The sequence below is a fragment of the Pistacia vera genome, unplaced genomic scaffold (assembly GCF_008641045.1).
Source record: "Pistacia vera cultivar Batoury unplaced genomic scaffold, PisVer_v2 Contig65, whole genome shotgun sequence".
NCBI lineage: Eukaryota > Viridiplantae > Streptophyta > Magnoliopsida > Sapindales > Anacardiaceae > Pistacia > Pistacia vera.
Window position 1 is genome coordinate 321574 of NW_022196501.1, and position 22054 is coordinate 343627.

Genomic DNA, 22054 nt, shown 5'->3' on the forward strand with positions numbered 1-22054 from the left:
TCGGACATTCTACTTTTATTTGCTTCTCTTCATCCAAAGTCCCGCACCATCTCTATTCATCAATTCCAATGCAGCAACTCAACAATTTTTAAAATAAAAAGTAAAATATAAAAAACAGCTTAGCGTGAGGCCAAATGGCAAGACCTTATTATAAGGTTTTAGTATTCAAGTTTCACCAACTTGTTACTTATGACTTATTTTGTCAAATTAGGTTTATAGGCTATTAATTAGACCTTCGAGGTTAGTTGAGTTCGTATAAATCTATCACATTTATGACTTTTCTAACTTAATTAGGTTTATAAGGGTCTCAATAGATCTCGGAGATTTGTTGTATATAAACTGACCTACCTAGATACCCTGATTAATATTATAGGATGTTCAATAGATCTCGAGGATTAATTAAGGTTGCTATATACAAGTTGACCATAATACCCTGATCAATATTATAGAGTGTTTCAAAGGATCCTGAAGATTAGTTGAGGTGTTGTATGCAAGCTGACCCAAACACCCTGGTCAATAGAAAAATTAATTATATAGTAAGATGTAAACTCAATAGATTGAATAAAACCCATGTCTTATTATTATGATAGTAGGTCAAAATTTCATAAAATAAGGTATGAAGCAAGTGGCAAAATTTGGGCAGCTTTAATCAATACTAGCATGACTATATTGTAATCAACACATTACAAAAAATTTGATTGTATGGGTCCAAAGATTACGATTTATTATTACATACCTTCAATTGCATATAATTTACTCTCAAGTGCACAGTTGACTTTCTATTCAATATCATTTTTGTCTACTTCCAAGGTCACAATCCAAATACTATCCAAGGTCACAATTAATATTACCATTATTTAAATAATACAAAAATAAAAAATAAAAAAATTCACGGTTCATCATATTCAAAATAAAATTTATCGTTATTTGAATAATATAAGAAAACCAGCGCGTCATCCTTTTATTTTATATAAGATTTTACGAGGTATGTATAATCAACGGAATTAGGTTAAAAGATGAATTTTGTAATGTATATTAGCTCTCAAAGGTGAGCAAAGAGTAAAGAGGGAACTCATATTATTTAATATGAAAAAGAAATTTAAAATACATTAATTTTTGTTTTACAATTATTAGTGTTCTTCTTGAGGTGATCACATCAATTCAAATCTGCTACATTTTATTGCTATCAGTATCACACCATATATCATAATCGAAACCATGACCTAACCCACAAATGAAAATTGACTTCTTCCACACCCAAATTGAACAAACATGAACAAGATTTTGACTTGATAAATTTTATAGCACCAATTTAGTTAGCTGATATCTTACTCTTCTCCAAAATTCAACTATGGCCTAATTGTTGCACCAAAAATAAGAAAACGTCACATCATATTCAACGATTTTCATAAAAACAAAATCCATTAAATTTTATATATGCTCTATACGCTCTACTCCACCATCAAGATATTGTTTGCTTTAGATTACACTCACACAGTGTTTTGCTTTTGATAACGAGTCCGGATGTTACATATGGTCAGATGGCCTTCAAAGTTATTTCTTGCACTACAATGCTAAAAATTTGAAGTGTTATTATCTAAAATATTGTCAGTTTATGGGAAAATATGGTGAACAAATTTTCAAGTGATGGTGATGAGTTAGGCCTGATGGCAAATTCTACAGTATCTGTATGCTTGTTCATTTGTCTTTTTATGATGAGTTTCTATCATCTACCGACTCTTTCATGGAAAAATGAAGACTTGAAATATCAGGCTCATTTCTGCCATTAATGGTAAAAATCCCTTCAGAAATGGTTGAAGGGGTAATGAATTTTAGATGCTCATTTGATGTAACCTGTTAAAGTTCGGCATACCAGAACATCCAACAGAATGTACAGCTTAATTTGGACCCAAACTTTGACATCTCACTTGTCTAACTTTAGAGTTGAGCCAACCAGCCCAATGAAACAAAAAAATATTTCTATTTATACCTTCAAAAATGGTAGTATTGGTAGAGACATAAACTCTTCACACAATAGAAGTTTTTTTTATGAGAAGTAAGCACAAGAAAAGGATAGGGAAGAATACAAAAGAAGTATAGGATCCAAGTAAGAGATCCTGAGTTCAAATCCTCCTCAATTACTAATATGGGCAGCCATTGGAACTCTTACCCGATCGGTAGTTCTAAAACCCCGAAAAATTAGTTGAAGTGCGTGTAAGATGGTCCGGATACCTCCGATCATAAAATAGAAAAAAAAAAAAAAAAGTATGGATTAGAGTAATGCAAAGCAAAGTGAGGTGTTTGAGACAAGTCTTGGTGGGTAGTCATAAAAATGGCTTTATGGGACAAGTCTTGTAACAACTTTAATCCATTTCGGAATTCCGTAAAAAATGATGATTCTAAGCAACATGTTAGGTCTTATCTTACTAGTAATAATGGAAGTTGAGATTGCAAAAGGAAGAAAAGCTATTTGTATTCTATACTTCCTTGTGATAATCGTCTTTATCCACGTTCGTGTCTATCTTGTGTCCTGTAACCAAAAGGAGAAAGTCTTCTCTGCATTCGTTGCACATAAAACCAACTCGTTATGAAGCAAGTGTATGTAGTCAAAAGAGTAAAAATATAATTTCAATCCAGAAAAGAACACCAATAGAAGTTTTGCTTGTCCTGAAGATTCCTCTTTATGTTAGGTCTTTGGTCTGTGATTCAGAAAAGAGTTCCTTATATGACGCCTCTCAACAATTTCATCAAACACTTGGTGTGTGTCACTTAGTCCGAAGGGAAACAATCAGGCCGTAACACCTAGAATTCAAAATCACTCCAACCAAATCAGTGAACTGTTGTATCCAGATTTGGTATAAACCATCAGCTTTATTCGCCAATTTTCTAATGGTTTTATGCAATCAAAATATTGTGGCCAACAGACACACAGAATTCCACTAGAAATTGTGTGCAGAAAGGCAGAAAATAACTGGGTGGATTGACTGGATTCCACCAACATATTTGATATACTCAAATAATTTACTCATTCACTCAATAGAAAGATTCAATTGGTTATTCTAAGTAATCATTGAGCACAGAGAAATTTCAAACCCACAAAGGAACAAGCGATTCTTGAAGATAATACAGCATGATCAAATCTTGTACAACTATCTTATTCAATAAAAGACAAGGCACGATTAACAAGCGGCTGTTAAAAGAGAGGAGAAAGATCCATATCCTCCTTTATCAAGACATTGTCCAAATCTTATCAGTTTGTAATACTGTCATAAAGGTAATAGAACAGATATTCTTCTCTAATTATAGCTACAATTTTGAAATTTTACAAGTTATAACCAAATACGCGAAAAAAAGAAAAAAAGAAAAAAAAAAGGGGAATGCTAGTTGAATTTACAGAATGAATACGGCTGCTATAGCCAACAACGCAATCTATATTTGACAAACTGTAAAAGGACAGTGAAAAACCCACATATCCCTAGCACCATAAAAGTATAGGAGGTTCAGTATTCAATCAAGCCACAAAAAATATGAAGACCATCAGGAAAAATATTATGACTGCAAAGATCTTGATTAAAAGCCATCTATTTGATGAAATTTGATTAAGATGCCTCAGTAAAGCACTTCGAGCACCTTCAACATTTGCCAATGATTCGTCCATGTTATCATCAATCCTGATCAGAGAAGTCAAAGAGATTCAACTCTAACAAGTTCAAAGTTGATGTGATATTAGAAAAATCAAGAAATGAAAAAATCAAAATGCAATGCCATAGTTTAAGCTTCTTTTCAGAAATGAATGTCAGATTGACAAAAGCTTTTCACATGTAAAGACAAACATGCAAATATCAAATACTTAAGCAAAATGACCAGACCTGATTGCCAGTTCCCCTTGCTGTGCAACCATTGTGGCCAAATGTGTAAAGATCCCACCGAGCTCTGTAATTGTGGATTCAACATTTTGAAGAGCAACAGCCCTACCTTGTGCATAATTTTCTTGCCGTGGAACTACCTGCTGTAACATTGACATTTCCATGTGGTTTGAGGGAGTGTTTTCCACAGCTGGCCTTCGCCTGTTTGCCAAGAGTAACACAAGCTGTTATATATAGCATCAAAACACATCTACAAATTGTTACCAAAAAGCAACGAGCATCATCTTTCAGCAACCAGGTCCACAAAAGGGCAAAAAGGAAATGCCTACAGACTAAAAATGTATCAAAGCAATAAAAAACTGCTAGCTAAGATAAAAACAAACCTCAGTTGGCTGCCTACTTGAGCTCCAGTTGACGGTGATCTGATTAAAGGGAGAAAAAGAGAAACAAATCATATAACAACTGAAGCAAGCTAGCGTTCTGTAAATAACAAACATAGGAGTACCCACATAGCATAGGCTATAACACCATTAAGAATTTTAAGGAATACTACTACAGGACAGTTTTACAAGAAAACTCCACATACACATGGGTTTATCAAGTACAAAAAAGAACAGTGGTGCTATTTGCTTCAACTACAATTTCCTTATGACCAGGAGGCAGGGCATCATTGTCTATGTTATATATGAAGCTATACAAAAATATCTGTTTAGTGAAAATTCTTGATGGCATTTGAAGTCTCCCCAAGTATTTTAGTTTTTTAATTTTTTAGCAAACAGAACTGTATCAAACAGGAGATAGACAAAAAGTTTCAAAAATGGTGAAAAAGCAGTCCAACCATCAGCAGCGAAAATACAAAAAGAAAAAACAAAATGAGAGTCTTCCCTAGTGATTAGACTATGTCTCAACCTTGTTGTGCACGGTACTTTAAATTGACTCATTATAAACAAAAAATACAAACAGTCCAGAAGAGTGTGAAAGTAAAGCCTTATACTTTCGTTATCAATAAATCAAAATTAATAAAGACTAATAGCTAAGATCAATGTAAATTACTAAATTCATAATACAGTTACTGTTATTTGAATAACTAGGATTCATGAAATAGTTACCTACTGACTACTGTTAACAATCAATCTTTAGTAATTGAAAATAAATATGAATCATATTAATAAGAAAATTAAAACTCATTATTCTACCAGAAATAAGAATGCCAATGCTCCAAAAGTAATGCATGCACAGTGGCCAGAAATGAAAGAGCATTTTACATTTATATTTCTTCTGGATCTAGGTAATTTTGTTTATCTTAGTTTACAAAAATCATATTGTTTGTATGAGAAGTTGAAAAGGAGATTAAGGTATATGATCACTGAAATTCCAAGGAAATACTTACGCTGACGGTTGTGAATTCTCAAATGCATTTCCTGAACTCAACCATGGAGGTGGCTCAGTCACAGTTTTTGTTTGTCTGAACGGGCTTTCTCTTGATGCATTAGTGGAAAATATTTGCCTCCTATTTTCATGAGCCTTGATATTCTGCAAGGAAAACACCGTAAAACATAAGCAAAGACCAAAATAATGAACAAACATTAAACTCTATCAAGAAAAAACCTCAGTTCTTGCTGTTAAAACTTGTTGAAGCTCTTTAGTGGCACCCATGAGCTTGCTTTTCAAGTCATCACAAACAGTCGTCGAATGCACAACCCTGTCCTCAGAAAACTTTCTATCCGCAATCTCAATGTTTTGAAGGGTTTGCAAATCTGAAACAGCCATATTCAGAGCCGTAATATCATTCTTTATCAAAGTAGTCAACTCCTGTATCTCCACAAGTGGATCATCGAACATGGATGACCTTTTTGCCACTACATTAAAGCAAAGTCTACCATCAGCATAACATCAAACAAAAGGCTTGTTTAAGAGACCATTTTCTACCATCAAATTAGTTTTCACAAAGCACTTTTACGTCCATTTTAAATCGTTTGGCTGAGATACAGTAATCATAAACGCGTTTAAAATAAAAAATTATACACTCTCTCAATCAGAAAACCACTTAAAAGTGAATTCTACAGAAGCACTTCATACTAGCTTAATAAACTAAAATGAGCAACTAAAATGTTCTTTTCTACGGTTACTTCTAAATGAATAAACAAATTTTCTCCTAAACACTATCCAAACACCTCCCAAATACTCTCAAGTCTCAAATCATAAATCTTCAATAGCTTTAATAACTAAATACATTCTAATCCAAATAAAGAAAAAAGAAAAGGTATAAGCTAATCAAAAGTGGCTTACGTTTGGCAAGTCTTGCGATTTTTTGGGACGTTTCCTGGATGCCCAGCCCGATCAGTGAAGCCTTTTTGTTGAATTCAGATCTAGAAGAATGTGGGACCGGTGATTTTGATGGGGAGAGTACGTTATCAGATGGATTAACGGCTGCAACTCCGCCAATCTTTTTCAGTGTTTGCGACATAAATTGGAACTCGGCCGTCCGATCTCTGTATTGGGAGGCCATCAAGGGAATGGCGTTTGATCGGACGGTGGAAGATCGGAGTCGGAGCTGGAGTTCGTTGTTTGGAGAAATGATACTATGAAGTACCGTTTGTTGGCGGGGACGGGGCTTTTGGATCTCAAACGAACCTTATTTAACCCGCTTTTTTTTTTTTTTTTTACTCATATATTTATTTTTTATTTTTGGTAAAAAAAATAATAATAATACTACTCTTACAAACATTTTTCACTACTCTCTCTCTCTCTCTCTCTCTCTCAAACGCCTGATGTGTCATTAAGTTGGCTTTACACTTTAAGTTACGAACTTTGATTAAACATTAATAATCGTTACTTAGGAATGAATGACTATTCATTCATAAGAAACGGTCATTCTATTCATAAAGAATGATTGTTCTCATAAAAAATGACTATTCCATAAGATAGAACGAGTATTTCGTCTTATGAAACAAGTGTTTCATATGGAATCCCCGTTCTATGAAATATAATGTGGGTTTCATAAGATGGAACACTTATGGAATGGGGATGACCATCCCACCATTGGAATGGTGGTTTAAGGAACGACGGTCCTATTTCATAATAGTCGATTTCTATGAAGGAATGAAATCATTTTGCGTTCCGGAGGTAGCTGTCAACTTAGTGCCACGTGTTACTCAAAAAAAAATTTAGAATATTTATTTTACAATTTTATCCTCTATTAGGAGCTGGGCTATTTAGAAAACATATAGTCATATATGATATACGATAACATCTCTTCCTGGTTTTCCCAGCCCAACTAACCAATTCAACAGCCCACCTCTGGCCCATTACGAATAAACACTCCCAAGCGTCCGATCCTCCAACCAAAACGAAACACTAACCGTCCGATTTAGGTCTCCTCGAAAAACCCTAATCTCCTCTCTTACCAGTATATAAACACATTGACGCCACACTACCCTAGTTTAAAACCCTCAACAGCCTCCCATTTCCAAGGTATTACACAAATCTACGTCAATAGCGAGGTTAAAGAGACGGCACTGTTCCGCTGTCCGCCTTGACAGAGCCCTAGCGTCGTCTTGGCCCTCATTTTTGCTTATTTAGTTAGAAAGTTAAAGCTTAGAAACAGAACAAGATACAATGGTGGTGAAAGCATCCAAGGCCGAGAAGAAGATCGCTTATGACGCCAAGCTATGCCAGTTGTTGGATGAGTACCACCAGATCCTGGTGGTCGCCGCCGACAACGTGGGGTCCCAACAGCTCCAGAACATCAGGAAGGGTCTACGCGGCGACTCTATTGTGCTTATGGGAAAGAACACCATGATGAAACGCTCAATCAGAATTCACTCTGAGAACACCGGTAACGAGGCCTTCCTCAACTTGATTCCACTCCTTCAGGTAAATTTTGTTTTCATTCTGTTGTGTTTTGTTTCTGTTTCTGTTGCTTTGGTTTTTGATTTTTTGGATAAGAGTTTTATGATGCTTTTGTGAATCAGGGTAATGTGGGGTTGATTTTCACCAAGGGTGATTTGAAGGAAGTGAGGGAGGAGGTGGCCAAGTACAAGGTACAGTTATCTATATGCTGTCCTTTCAGTTGTTCGCTATTTTATGTATATAATTTGTTCAAAGTTGTACGCATTCCTAACTTAATTTATTTTGTATTTAAGAAGAGAACATTGTATGTTTACTGAGTATGTATTCATTTTGATATGAAGATTAGAGTTGATATCACTTGTTTTTATAATATCTCACGTTATCCTACATGTAAATGATGGTCTTGATTAGCAAGTGGGATTTTATGCTGTTTCAATGAGTGTTTTTATCATTTTTCTTAAATTTTGTTACAAGCTACATGTTTTTGCGTGGTAATTGATAACGTGTAAAAAGTTGAATTCTTGCATTCATTTTGTTTCTCAGAGGATGATATTTTTCAAGGCTGGATTGATTTTTAATTTAATGATCTTTCCAGCTGTGCTTCACAATGTTAGATGTTCATGTCTATAGAATAGCTCGTTAACAACGATCTTCATATGTGATAGGTCGGAGCTCCTGCTCGTGTTGGTTTGGTTGCCCCAATAGATGTTGTTGTTCCACCTGGCAACACTGGGCTCGACCCATCTCAGACCTCTTTCTTCCAGGTATGTGATTTCAGTACGTAGAATCATTGGTGTTGTGTTGTTTTGCTAGTGTGATATCTTACAGTTATAATTCGGTAACAGGTCCTTAATATTCCCACCAAGATTAACAAGGGTACTGTCGAAATTATCACCCCTGTGGAGCTTATCAAGAAGGGTGACAAGGTGGGATCTTCTGAGGCTGCTTTGCTGGCAAAGCTTGGGATTAGGCCCTTCTCATATGGTCTCGTTGTACAGTCTGTCTATGACAATGGGTCTGTCTTCAGCCCAGAGGTGCTTGACCTGACTGAGGATGACCTTGTTGTGAAGTTTGCTACTGGTGTCTCAATGATTGCCTCTTTGTCACTGGCCATCTCTTACCCAACTGTAGCTGCTGCACCACACATGTTCATCAATGCCTACAAGAATGTGCTCGCTGTGGCAGTTGCAACTGAGTATTCCTTCCCTCAGGCTGACAAAGTGAAGGAGTTCCTCAAGGTTTGTGCAACATAATTTCTTTGGTGGAATTTACCCCTTGTACTTCATAGTTCTTTGAATTCTTTTGTTCTTTGTTCTTTGTGCATCCCTTAAACTGTTTGTATATTAAAATGCAGGATCCTAGCAAGTTTGCTGTTGCTGCTGCACCAGTTGCTGCAGCTGGCGGTGCTGCTCCAGCTGCTGCTGCCAAGGAGGAAGAGAAGAAGGAAGAGCCCGCAGAAGAGTCTGATGATGACATGGGCTTCAGTTTGTTCGACTAAGCACACTCTCTTCGTTATGCTAAAGTCTAGGATGATGACATCTATGATTACGTTTTTGGATTTTTTACTATAGTTTTTTTGTTATGTCTTTCTTGACTCAGCTTTTTGTTTTCTGAAGATTAATCGGTTTTATATATTGTGTTTGTTTAGGCAGATATACCTTCTTCTTTTCTTTTGTTGCGCAACTGGTTTGTGGAGTATTTAGGGATCATCTGTAGTTTAGATCTTTGCACATAAGGGGCCTTCGATTTTAGACTACTAAATTTTATGCTGGTAACGCTAGTAGGTAAGAACNCATCTCTTCCTGGTTTTCCCAGCCCAACTAACCAATTCAACAGCCCACCTCTGGCCCATTACGAATAAACACTCCCAAGCGTCCGATCCTCCAACCAAAACGAAACACTAACCGTCCGATTTAGGTCTCCGCGAAAAACCCTAATCTCCTCTCTTCCCAGTATATAAACACATTGACACCAAACTACCCTAGTTTAAAACCCTCAACAGCCTCCCATTACCAAGGTATTACACAAATCTACGTCAATAGCGAGGTTAAAGAGACGGCACTGTTCCGCTGTCCGCCTTGATAGAGCGCTAGCGTCGTCTTGGCCCTCATTTTTGCTTATTTAGTTAGGAAGTTAAAACTTAGAAACAGAACAAGATACAATGGTGGTGAAAGCATCCAAGGCCGAGAAGAAGATCGCTTATGACGCCAAGCTCTGCCAGTTGTTGGATGAGTACCACCAGATCCTGGTGGTCGCCGCCGACAACGTGGGGTCCCAACAGCTCCAGAACATCAGGAAGGGTCTACGCGGCGACTCTATTGTGCTTATGGGAAAGAACACCATGATGAAACGCTCAATCAGAATTCACTCTGAGAACACCGGTAACGAGGCCTTCCTCAACTTGATTCCACTCCTTCAGGTAAATTTTGTTTTCATTCTGTTGTGTTTTGTTTCTGTTTCTGTTGCTTTGGTTTTTGATTTTTTGGATAAGAGTTTTATGATGGTTTTGTGAATCAGGGTAATGTGGGGTTGATTTTCACCAAGGGTGATTTGAAGGAAGTGAGGGAGGAGGTGGCCAAGTACAAGGTACAGTTATTTATATGCTGTCCTTTCAGTTGTTCGCTATTTTATGTATATAATTTGTTCAAAGTTGTACGCATTCCTAACTTAATTTATTTAGTATTTAAGAAGAGAACATTGTAGGTTTACCGAGTATGTATTCATTTTGACATGAAGATTAGAGTTGATATCACTTGTTTTTATAATATCTCACGTTATCCTACATGTAAAAGATGGTCTTGATTAGCAAGTGGGATTTTATGCTGTTTCAATGAGTGTTTTTATCATTTTTCTTAAATTTTGTTACAAGCTACATGTTTTTGCGTGGTAATTGATAACGTGTAAAAAGTTGAATTCTTGCATTCATTTTGTTTCTCAGAGGATGATATTTTTCAAGGCTGGATTGATTTTTAATTTAATGATCTTTCCAGCTGTGCTTCACAATGTTTGATGTTCATGTCTATAGAATAGCTCGTTAACAACGATCTTCATATGTGATAGGTCGGAGCTCCTGCTCGTGTTGGTTTGGTTGCCCCAATAGATGTTGTTGTTCCACCTGGCAACACTGGGCTCGACCCATCTCAGACCTCTTTCTTCCAGGTATGTGATTTCAGTACGTAGAATCATTGGTGTTGTGTTGTTTTGCTAGTTTGATATCTTACAGTTATAATTCGGTAACAGGTCCTTAATATTCCCACCAAGATTAACAAGGGTACTGTCGAAATTATCACGCCTGTGGAACTTATCAAGAAGGGTGACAAGGTGGGATCTTCTGAGGCTGCTTTGCTGGCAAAGCTTGGGATTAGGCCCTTCTCATATGGTCTCGTTGTACAGTCTGTCTATGACAATGGGTCTGTCTTCAGCCCAGAGGTGCTTGACCTGACTGAGGATGACCTTGTTGTGAAGTTTGCTACTGGTGTCTCAATGTTTGCCTCTTTGTCACTGGCCATCTCTTACCCAACTGTAGCTGCTGCACCACACATGTTCATCAATGCCTACAAGAATGTGCTTGCTGTGGCAGTTGCAACTGAGTATTCCTTCCCTCAGGCTGACAAAGTGAAGGAGTTCCTCGAGGTTTGTGCAACATAATTTCTTTGGTGGAATTTACCCCTTGTACTTCATAGTTCTTTGAATTCTTTTGTTCTTTGTTCTTTGTGCATCCCTTAAACTGTTTGTATTTTAAAATGCAGGATCCTAGCAAGTTTGCTGTTGCTGCTGCACCAGTTGCTGCCGCTGGCGGTGCTGCTCCAGCTGCTGCTGCCAAGGAGGAAGAGAAGAAGGAAGAGCCCGCAGAAGAGTCTGATGATGACATGGGCTTCAGTTTGTTCGACTAAGCACACTCTCTTCGTTATGCTAAAGTCTAGGATGATGACATCTATGATTACGTTTTTGGATTTTTTACTATAGTTTTTTTGTTATGTCTTTCTTGACTCAGCTTTTTGTTTTCTGAAGATTAATCGGTTTTATATATTGTGTTTGTTTAGGCAGATATATCTTCTTCTTTTCTTTTGTTGCGCAACTGGTTGTGGAGTATTTAGGATCATATGTAGTTTAGATCTTTGCACATAAGGGGCCTTCGATTTTAGACTACTAAATTTTATGCTGGTAACGCTAGTAGGTAAGGAACTAAAATTCGAATTTTGATTACATTCAAAATTGTTGTTTGATACTCTGGTGAACGTGTCATTATTGGGATCTTGCATTTCTTGAGACGAAATTTTATAGATATCTGGTAGAGCACAAAAAGCTGACTAGTGTTTGCGAGTAATTACTATTTAGTAATATTTTAAAAACTCAATATCGGAACCCTCGAGTTTCATGAGTTTCATTCATTTGTGTAAATTTATCCAAGCTCTGCTGCATCTCAGGCGTAAGGTGCTTCTTCCAATTCCCAAGTCCCAACAAACTCCCACCCTAAAAAAGTTCTTGTTGGGTATTTTCTAATGGTTATGGAGCACAGTTCCATTTGTATTCAACTCCAAGTTTTTAAGCCTCTCCAAGCTTGTTTCTGATAACAGTTTATCCATCTCCTCATTATCAAATGGTCATCCAAGAAATGCAGCTAGCTTTTTCACCTCTTGTTTCGGATCTTTCTTAATATCTTCAAATGTCAAGAATAGTATCTTCTGTGGCATCTTCAAACTGTCAGACCAATACTCCGTTATAAAAGGCGTCATAATCTTTTCCAAAAGAATATGGCTCTTTCATGCGATCATGTCGACCGTAAAATTTGTTGAAGAAGTGCCAGGATGACACAAATGGGTTCTTCAGGTTTCTTATGTGAACAATTTTGCAGTCTTGAGTTCTTAATCAAATCAGGCTAGGCACTGTCAGTAAGGCACGTGAATGTGAAACAGTGTAGGAGACGGCATATCTGAAAGATCATCAAATTATCAGAATTGATCAAAACAATAATACGAAACTCTATTAAGAAAACAAACATACCTGAGAGATTAGGGAGTGTTTCTCTGTATATTTGATATTCCAAGGCTCCGATATGTTCAATAAATTTGATTCTAAAAAGTCTTTACACAAAAGCATAATCACCGTTGATTTGGGCCATTTGCCTTTTGTTATGCAAACAAGAAGGGTGCTTCATAAATAATCAAGTGATAGAAAGACCAACTTTGGAACCCAATGTGATGCATTTTCTAGGGCGTTCTCTCTCTCATTGTGGATTACAATATTCTTGTTTGAATGACAATAACTTGGGCAATAAACTACCTTTAGCCAATTTGGCGGTTTACTTAAGACTTTTAAGTATATTACTTAAGATATCTTGAGTTCGAATCCTCATAACTATTAATAAGGGACACTAGAGGCTTATCTAACCATTAACTTCTGGTTCCCGAAAAACTAGTTGAGATACACGCAAACTGGTCTGGACACTTTCGGATAACAAAAATGATAATAATAATAATAAAATAACTTGGGCAATAGTTGGATTAGAATTTGACTTATTCCTAACTTTGTGATGGCAATTGCCCTTCACAGTGTCCATTTATTAATCATATTCTACCTCACATCAATGGCCACACCACAGTACCACCTCATGCTTTTCTTCTTCTTTAAACCAAATATAATGCCACCAATCTTTCATCATTACCTTCATCCATACTTTCAATTTCACTCATTTCTCTTTCTTTTATTATCTATCTCTCAATTCACTTTGTTTCCAGCTTCCCTTCAATGTATATTTCCCTTTACTATCACGTCTAACATCATTTCTCCCAAATAATTCAAAAATGTATTATGGACTCAATGTGTAAATAATTCACAATATGGTAAATTATGCCGCCATCCCTTGAGATTTGGCGTAAGTATTCCCCTTCCCTAGTTAGAGGAAGCTAACACTGCTACCCCAAATACAAGTTCTATTAGTTAAATAAAATGGTACATTCGAGAAATACGACTGTTGATGTAGTTTTTACACCAACGAAAAGTACGTAACCGGTATTTTAATGCTAGGTTAATACGAAGATAATAAGCAAACACAAAGAACAAAAAGTTTTTAGTAGTTCGAATGTAAGACGCAAATCTTATGTTCACTGTTATTTTATTACTTTGCTTTTGTGTTTTTCACGTATAAGTGAACTCAGCTCTTAGCACAAATAAGACGGTTTTGAATAGCAAAAAAAAAAAAGGGTCAAAAGATCTTCCATTAGGGTGGGAGATCAATTCATATATCGTTACAAAGATACACTTGTAAGTGAAGTAAACCTCACATAAGATGACACGTAGTTTGACTGACAATACATCCTTGAAACTTACCAATGAAGTATTATTTGATAGACTTACAAAGTAAAACAATCCTCTTATAAAGTGACACGCAACCTAGATGATAACACAATCTTGAAACACGTAGCACGAATCCACACTAAATGAATTGACCACATAAAAACGACCATACAAAACTAGTTAGTTATTTATTCAAAATGACTGATCATTTCGACTAAAACAAAGAACCATGTGGTTTAAATTATGCTTCTACCTTTTGCAGAAACACTATTTAGAGATAACATGGGAGAGGAAAAGCGTTTTCATGTCAAACCTCAAGGTTGGCATTGTAACAAACCCATTATATAATAATATGTTTATGTTTAGTATTAGGTAACGAATGAAGGGTATGTAAATCTAAGATTTGCTAATCCAATTTGCCCAAGTCTTTTTATAACAAATTGACCCCACTTAATGTTTTATTAGAAGTGGGAGCACACAACATGTTCCCACCCAAGGTAAAGCGAAATGCCAAGTTCCCACCCCTGGTTTCATAAATCCCATATTCCCATCTTTAAGGGTAATATAACGGTGAAATGGTAGAATAGTCATTTCCAATTTTAGATCCAAACTGAAAATGAGCCACCACCAGAACCACCCATATAACCATCACCATCACCACCGCCACAAACCACCACAAATTACATAGACTTCCAACCCAAATCAGTCGATCATCATACAAAAAAGAGAGAAAAGAAAAAATGGGGAGGAAAGAAAAGCACTAAGCATCAATCACGATGGCTTGTAAAATAAAGAGACAATATGTCTTTTCTCTTTTCGTTCAACCTCCTTGCTATCTCCCTCTAATGATTGATGAAAACAATTTTTTTGGGTGGTTTCTCTTCATCGTTTGTCTCTCCCGCACTACCGATTCAAATTATTTCTTAATTTCGCCATCCCAGATGAACAACTTCGGAGATGTTCATCATATGCAGCGTTCAGAATCTGATCTCATTGCGCTATTATCGGCTAACAACTCAGCGGCCACTTCTCCAATTTCAACTTGGATTTCTCACTTGATCTAGTAGATATTGATCCAAACTTCCAATTTGGCAACCCAAGCTTCCCTTTTTAGCACTAATTCAAAAGCCCTAGCCTTTCTGTCACCCCCTTAACAAAAGCCCCAGCATCCCAACGTCTGGTCATTCGCCGAATGTCGTCCACTGCCCTTTTGGTTGTTGCGCGAGGCTGTCATGATTGAGAGTCGATTGGAAATTTTTTTGGAAGGATTTTGATTGTATTTGGAGTCGTTTGCTATTGTGGATTGATTGTACAAATTTCCCGGCCAATTTCCCTTTTGCCAGCCACCAATCCACCTACCTTTGAAACACACCCACAAAACTGTTCGATTTTTTGCCCTAGCCAGCAAATCTTGGCCTAGACCATAATTCTGAACCTTCACCACCTCCTGGCCAGGTGATACTGGCCGAAATCAACTCCTGACCTGGAGATCTCGATCGGGATCTCCTGACCAGCGGTGGTTGAGGTGGAGGCAAAGAGGCGGTGAAACGAAATTTGAGATATAGGTTAAATTTTGAGATGCAAGGTTACTTTCTAATTTTCCTAATTTGGGGTTAAAAATAATTTATAAATTTATTTGTTAAAGGTGGTATAGTAATAACACCTTTTGTACATGTGTTAAAACTTAAAAATTGGTAAAATTATTAATTTAAGGATAAAAATCTAAAATTTTTAAAATCAGGGTCGGAACTTGGCATTTCACTTTACCTTGGGTGGGAACATGTCGTTTGCTCTAGAAGTGGTTATTAGACTTTTGACTTCTGACTAGTAATAAGGAGACAAAATGGTCTCATCACTTTATATAATGTCTATCCACTACGAGGTCTATGCTGTTATTAATTACAACAATTAGAGATAATGACTGTTTATCTATAATAAATAATAATTAGTAACACCGACAACGCCATTAATTTTTTTTCATTTCATATTTGAGGACAGAAGAACTTTCTTGTATGGTGTTGAATTAATTGAAATTCCTTTTTTTGATGTTCAGGTATCCAACTAATTTATACGTACTTTAATTAATCCTTTAAACCTTAAAATTATGGGTCAGATAAGAACTCTGTTAACTATCTTTATTAGTAATCAAAAAATAATTTAAACTCATAATCTGTTAAATAATACATTTAAGAGTCTCTATCAAACCATTTGGTTATCCAAGATAGTTAATTAAAATTATTTCTATTATAAATATTAATTAATTTGAGTTAAGTTAATATTTGTAGATGAATTAATTAAAATTTAAACAGTTTTATGGTAAAAAATTAATTTCTAAATATTTAAAATTATAGAAAAAAAAAAGAAAAAGAAATTTGACTTGGACATAGAAGCAAAATGATGATATCAAATTCATGGAATGTTTATCTGCTAAAACATTAACTTAAAACAAGGAGGCAAACCAGTCATAATATTAATTATTTTAATTAAACATGTCAAAAACATAATATTAAAAAAATAATTATAATAGCCGTTAACAGGACCGACATTGCCCCCCAGAATTATTGGTGGGGTAGGTGATTTTGAATAATGAATAATTAGAATTTAAAGTTGTGACGCATGAATAATTAGCGTCATGCTTAGGTTAAAACTCTAATTAATTAATTAATTAATTTGCCCGTAATTCAATTATCATTTAAATCATAAAACATTATTCGGATAAGAGTTCATTGACTATATCTGTTAGTAATCGAAGAGAATATTAAATACATGACCTCTTAAATAATTTAAAGAAATTTAACAACTTCATAACAATTATGGAATTGTTTTAAAGAAGTCCAAAACAATTATTGAATTGTTTACAAGGATTCCTATCTAAAGAAAATGATATATCAATTTTAGAGTAGAGAAAAAAAAAAATCTCTAAGAACCCTAAATCTCTCTCTTGGCCAAATTTCTTCTTCCCTTGGTGTGGATACTCTTATGCTTAATTTCTCTTGAAATTAAGAGTCTCCAAGGTTGCTAAGGACTTAAGGTAACATGTTCTATCTTACTTATTTCAATTTGATTGAATTTTTTTTTTTTTTTTAAACTATGACTATACTTGTTATAGTATGATATGCTTGATTCTCCATGCATCCATCTTTCATTTCTCACTTGATCCAGCAGATATTGATCCAAACTTCCAATTTGGCAACCTAGGCTTCCCTTTTTAGCACTAATTCAAAAGCCCTAGCCTCCCTGTCACCCCCTTAACAAAAGCCCCAACATCCTGACGTCTGGTCGTTCGCCGAATGCCATCCACTGCCCTTTTGGTTGTTGCGCGAGACTGTCACGATTGAGAGCCCATTGGAATCTTTTTGGAAGGATTTTGATTGTATTTCGAGTCCTTTGCTGTTGTGGATTGATTGTACAAATTTCCCGACCAATTTCCCTGCCACTAGCCACCAATCCACTTGCCTTTAAAAACGCCCACAAACTGTTCAATTTTTTGCCCTAGCCAGCAAATCTCGGCCTAGACCACGATTATGAACCTCTACCACCTCCTGGCTAGGCGATACCGATCGAAATCAACTCCTAACCTAGCGATCTCGGTCGGGATCTCTTGGCCAACGGTGGTTGAGGTGGGGGCAGTGAAAAGAAATTTGAGATATGGGTTAAATTTTGAGATCCAGGGTTACTTTCTAATTTTCCTAATTTGGGGTTAAAAATAATTTATAAATTTATTTATTAAGGGTGGTATAGTAATAATACGTTTTGTACATGTGTTAAAAATTGGCAACAAAAACCAGGAGTAGGAACTGGGTATTTCACTTTACCTTGGGTGGGAACATGTTGTTTGCTCTAGAAGTGGTTATTAGACTTTTGACTTTCGACTTGTAACAAGGAGACAAAATGGTTTCATCACTTTATATAATGTCTATCCACTACGAGGATTATGCTGTTATTAATTACAACAATTAGAGATAATGACTGCTTATCTATAATAAATAATAATTAGTAACGCCGACAACGCCATTAATTTTTTTCATTTCATATTTGAGGACAGAAGAACTTTGTCTTATGGTGTTGAATTAATTGAAATTTTTTTTTTTTTCCTTAGACCTGAGATATCACGAGTGGATTCTGCATAAACGTAGATGGTTTATATGGGTATAAACACGAGGTAATCATGCCATGTGTTAATAAGCCGATTTGGCCAGTGTTGTTTATGTGTGAGGACAAGTGATAGTCAAGATGAGATCCGTTGACTTGATATAGATAATATCAAGTTCTTAGACAAATGTCAAGAAACATTGAAAAATGGAAATCTCTGGCCAGGGTATATAAAATGTTACATGAAAGGTTGTTTCATAGTGACACGTTCCATATGTATTGAATTAAAATTAGATAAGATTTTGACCTACCATGAATCCATTCTTAATTGGGATAGATAATGGAAGGATGTTATACAATGTGTATGATTGTAAAAGGTTCGTTGGAGTTTATCTCATTGTGACTTAGGGGTTAGGAGCACTGTTAGATGCTTACCATAACAGTGGGAGTTTTTCATAAAGAATTATGACAAAACATATCAAGTAGTCTATGATATTGGGCCCACGGCTAGGCCACGTGAACCTAAGAGGTCACACATAAAAACTAAGGAGAATTGAGAAATAGCCAAAGAGAGTTGATTACTAAGGTTGGCTAGCATCTACCGAGGCAGCAGATGATAGTTATTTATATTATCATCTTTATATTAAATTGGATTTATAAGGGGTTGTAATTGTAAACATATAAACAATTAAGGGTTAAATTGTTATGTAAACAATTTAAGAGTTAAGTGTTTAATTGTGATTAAATGTTTAACCCGAATTATACCATTTCGACTAAAACAAAGAACCATGTGGTTTAAATTATGCTTCTACCTTTTGCAGAAACACTATTTAGAGATAACATGGGAGAGGAAAAGCGTTTTCATGTCAAACCTCAAGGTTGGCATTGTAACAAACCCATTATATAATAATATGTTTATGTTTAGTATTAGGTAACGAATGAAGGGTATGTAAATCTAAGATTTGCTAATCCAATTTGCCCAAGTCTTTTTATAACAAATTGACCCCACTTAATGTTTTATTAGAAGTGGGGGCAAATGACATGTTCCCACCCAAGGTAAAGTGAAACGCCAAGTTCCCACCCCTAGTTTCATAAATCCCATATTCCCACCTTTAAACTAAGGGAAAATTGGTTAATATAATGATAAAATGGTAGAATAGTCATTTTCCAATTTTAGATCCAAACTGAAAATGAGCCGCCACCAGAACCACCCATATAGCCATCACCATCACCATCACCACCGCCACAAACCACTGCAAATTACATAGACTTCCAACCCAAATCAGTCGATCATCATTCAAAAAAGAGAGAAAAGAAAAAATGGGGAGGAAAGAAAAGCACTAAGCATCAATCACGATAGCTTGTAAAATAAAGAGACAATATGTCTTTTCTCCTTTCCTTCAACCTCCTCGCTATCTCACTCTAATGATTGATGAAAACAATTAATCGTTTGTCTCTCCTACACTGTCGATTCAAATTATTTCTTAAATTTGCCATGCCAGATGAACAACTTTGGAGATGTTTATCATATGCAGCGTTCAGAATCTAATCACATTGCGCTATTATCGACTACCAACTCAGCGGCCACTTCTCCAATTTCAACTTGGATTTCTTGCCCTAAGAACCAATCATGTTGTCGGTTCCAAGACATTATGTTTTGTATATATATGTTAATGTATATATTTTGTATATACATTTTATTTTATCAATAGAAGAAAGTGTTCTTATTTCATATGTGGTTTATTGCTTCATATATATATATTACATGTGAATTGTCCGGATGATACAAATCTTTAAAAGATCAAAATCATCAAAGTATTCCCTACATAGGTAATATTAATTGGGCAATAATATTACATAATAGGAATAATAAATGCCTCCGTAGAATATCATGTGATGGTATTAGTGTGGGTGATTATAAAAGTTATATCACTAGGGCATTAGCATGGATACGTGGTTAGTGAACTGTTTATCGAATATGGCCATTTATGATGAATCACATGGACATTAAAATGTAGTCAATGATTTATCATAAAATCGTACTAGTGTATTATTAATATCCTTAGACAATATCACGAGTGGATTCTGCATAAACGTAGTGGTTTATATGGTGTATAAACACGAGGCTAATCATGCCATGTGTTAATAAGCCGATTTGGCCATGTGTTGTTTATTGGTAGGACAAGTGATAGTCAAGATGAGATCCGTTGACTTGATATAGATTATATCAAGTTCTTGACAAATGTCAAGAAACATTGAAAAATGGAAATCTCTGCCAGGTATATAAAATGTTACATGAAAGGTTGTTTCATAGTGACACGTTCCATATGTATTGAATTAAAATTAAGATAAGGATTTTGACATACCATGAATCCATTCTTAATTGGGATTAGATAATGGAAGGATTTGATTATACAATGTGTATGATTGTAAAAGGTTCGTTGGAGTTTATCTTCATTGTGACTTAGGGGTTGGAGCACTGTTAGATGCTTACCATAATCAGTGGGAGTTTATTCATAAAGAATTATGACAAAACATATCAAAGTAGTCTATGATATGGCCCACGGCTAGGCCACAGTGAACCTAAGAGGTCACACATAAAAACTAAGGAGAATTGAGAAATAGCCAAAGAGAGTTGATTATCTAAGGTTGGCTAGCATCTACCGAGGGCAATGAAGTTATTTATATTAATCATTTTTTATATTAAATTGGATTTTATAAGGGGTTGTAATTGTAAACATATAAACAATTTAAGGGTTAAATTGTTATGTAAACAATTTAAGAGTTAAGTTGTTATTGTGATTAAATGTTAACCCGATATTATATTTAAAGAAATTTAACAACTTCATAACAATTATGGAATGTTTTAAAGAAGTCCAAAACAATTATTAATTGTTTACAAGGATTCCTATCTAAAGAAAATGATATATCAATTTTAGAGTAGAGAAAAAAAAAAATCTCTAAGAACCCTAAATCTCTCTCTTGGCCAAATTTCTTCTTCCCTTGGTGTGGATACTCTTATGCTTAATTTCTCTTGAAAATTAAGAGTCTCCAAGGTTGCTAAGGACTTAAGGTAACATGTTCTATCTTACTTATTTCAATTTGATTGAATTTTTTTTTTTTTTTATAACTATGACTATACTTGTTATAGTATGATATGCTTGATCTCCATGCATCCATCTTTCATTTCTCACTTGATCAGAGATATTGATCCAAACTTCCAATTTGGCAACCAGGCTTCCCTTTTTAGCACTAATTCAAAAGCCCTAGCCTTCTCTGTCACCCCCTTACAAAAGCCCCACATCCACGTCTGGTCGTGTCGCGAATGCATCCACTGCCCTTTTGGTTGTTGCGCGAGCTGTCAGATTGAGAGCCATTGGAATTTTTTGGAGGATTTTGATTGTATTTGAGTCCTTTGCTGTTGTGGATTGATTGTACAAATTTCCCGCCAATTTCCCTGCCACACCACCAATCCACTCCTTTAAAACCCCACAAACTGTTCAATTTTTTGCCCTAGCCAGCAAATCTGGCCTAGACCACGTTATGAACCTCTACCACCTCCTGGCAGGCGATACCGATCGAAATCAACTCCTAACCTAGGATCTCGTCGGGATCTCTGACCACGGTGGTTGAGGTGGAGGCAAGTGAAAAGAAATTTGAGATATGGGTTAAATTTTGAGATCCAGGGTTACTTTCTAATTTTCCTAATTTGGGGTTAAAAATAATTTATAAATTTATTTATTAAGGGGGTATAGTAATAATACGTTTTGTACATGTGTTTAAAAATTGGCAAAACCAGGAGTAGGAACTGGGTATTTCCTTTACCTTGGGTGGGAACATGTGTTTGCTCAGAAGTGGTTATTAGACTTTTGACTTTCGACTGTAAAAGGAGACAAAATGGTTTCACACTTTATATATGTCTATCCACTACGAGGTTATGCTGTTAT

General features: G+C 35.7%; 3 protein-coding genes across 3 annotated transcripts; 2 read left to right on the forward strand and 1 right to left on the reverse strand.

The window, feature by feature from the left end:
* Positions 1 to 3131: 3131 nt before the first annotated feature.
* Positions 3132 to 6485, reverse strand: LOC116111767 (syntaxin-31). Its single transcript, XM_031397911.1, has 6 exons — positions 6156 to 6485; positions 5475 to 5725; positions 5257 to 5399; positions 4250 to 4288; positions 3870 to 4067; positions 3132 to 3671 (listed from the first exon to the last, which is right to left on the reverse strand). The coding sequence occupies exons 1-6, from the start codon at positions 6373 to 6375 to the stop codon at positions 3512 to 3514; spliced, it is 1011 nt and encodes a 336-aa protein (XP_031253771.1). The 5' UTR covers positions 6376 to 6485; the 3' UTR covers positions 3132 to 3511.
* Positions 6486 to 7295: 810 nt separating this feature from the next.
* On the forward strand, positions 7296 to 9373 carry LOC116111714 (60S acidic ribosomal protein P0). Its single transcript, XM_031397859.1, has 5 exons — positions 7296 to 7742; positions 7841 to 7909; positions 8384 to 8482; positions 8564 to 8956; positions 9073 to 9373. The coding sequence occupies exons 1-5, from the start codon at positions 7485 to 7487 to the stop codon at positions 9214 to 9216; spliced, it is 963 nt and encodes a 320-aa protein (XP_031253719.1). The 5' UTR covers positions 7296 to 7484; the 3' UTR covers positions 9217 to 9373.
* A 428-nt stretch (positions 9374 to 9801) lies between these two features.
* Positions 9802 to 11766, forward strand: LOC116111712 (60S acidic ribosomal protein P0-like). The gene is made up of 5 exons (XM_031397858.1): positions 9802 to 10137; positions 10236 to 10304; positions 10779 to 10877; positions 10959 to 11351; positions 11468 to 11766. Exons 1-5 carry the CDS (start codon positions 9880 to 9882, stop codon positions 11609 to 11611), a joined length of 963 nt encoding a protein of 320 aa, XP_031253718.1. The 5' UTR covers positions 9802 to 9879; the 3' UTR covers positions 11612 to 11766.
* The last annotated feature ends 10288 nt before the right edge of the window (positions 11767 to 22054 follow it).

Bases quoted from the DNA above. Each gene is read 5' to 3' on its own strand.
- LOC116111714 (XM_031397859.1), top strand. From the start codon at position 7,485: ATGGTGGTGAAAGCATCCAAGGCCGAGAAGAAGATCGCTTATGACGCC. The intron at 7,743-7,840 runs GTAAATTTTGTT...TTTGTGAATCAG, and splicing joins ACTTGATTCCACTCCTTCAG to GGTAATGTGGGGTTGATTTT. The intron at 8,483-8,563 runs GTATGTGATTTC...ATTCGGTAACAG, and splicing joins CTCAGACCTCTTTCTTCCAG to GTCCTTAATATTCCCACCAA.
- LOC116111712 (XM_031397858.1), top strand. From the start codon at position 9,880: ATGGTGGTGAAAGCATCCAAGGCCGAGAAGAAGATCGCTTATGACGCC. The intron at 10,305-10,778 runs GTACAGTTATTT...CATATGTGATAG, and splicing joins AGGAGGTGGCCAAGTACAAG to GTCGGAGCTCCTGCTCGTGT. The intron at 10,878-10,958 runs GTATGTGATTTC...ATTCGGTAACAG, and splicing joins CTCAGACCTCTTTCTTCCAG to GTCCTTAATATTCCCACCAA.
- LOC116111767 (XM_031397911.1), bottom strand. From the start codon at position 6,375: ATGGCCTCCCAATACAGAGATCGGACGGCCGAGTTCCAATTTATGTCG. The intron at 4,289-5,256 runs GTAAGTATTTCC...CCCTTTAATCAG, and splicing joins GAGAATTCACAACCGTCAGC to ATCACCGTCAACTGGAGCTC. The intron at 4,068-4,249 runs GTTTGTTTTTAT...CTTGGCAAACAG, and splicing joins CAAGTAGGCAGCCAACTGAG to GCGAAGGCCAGCTGTGGAAA.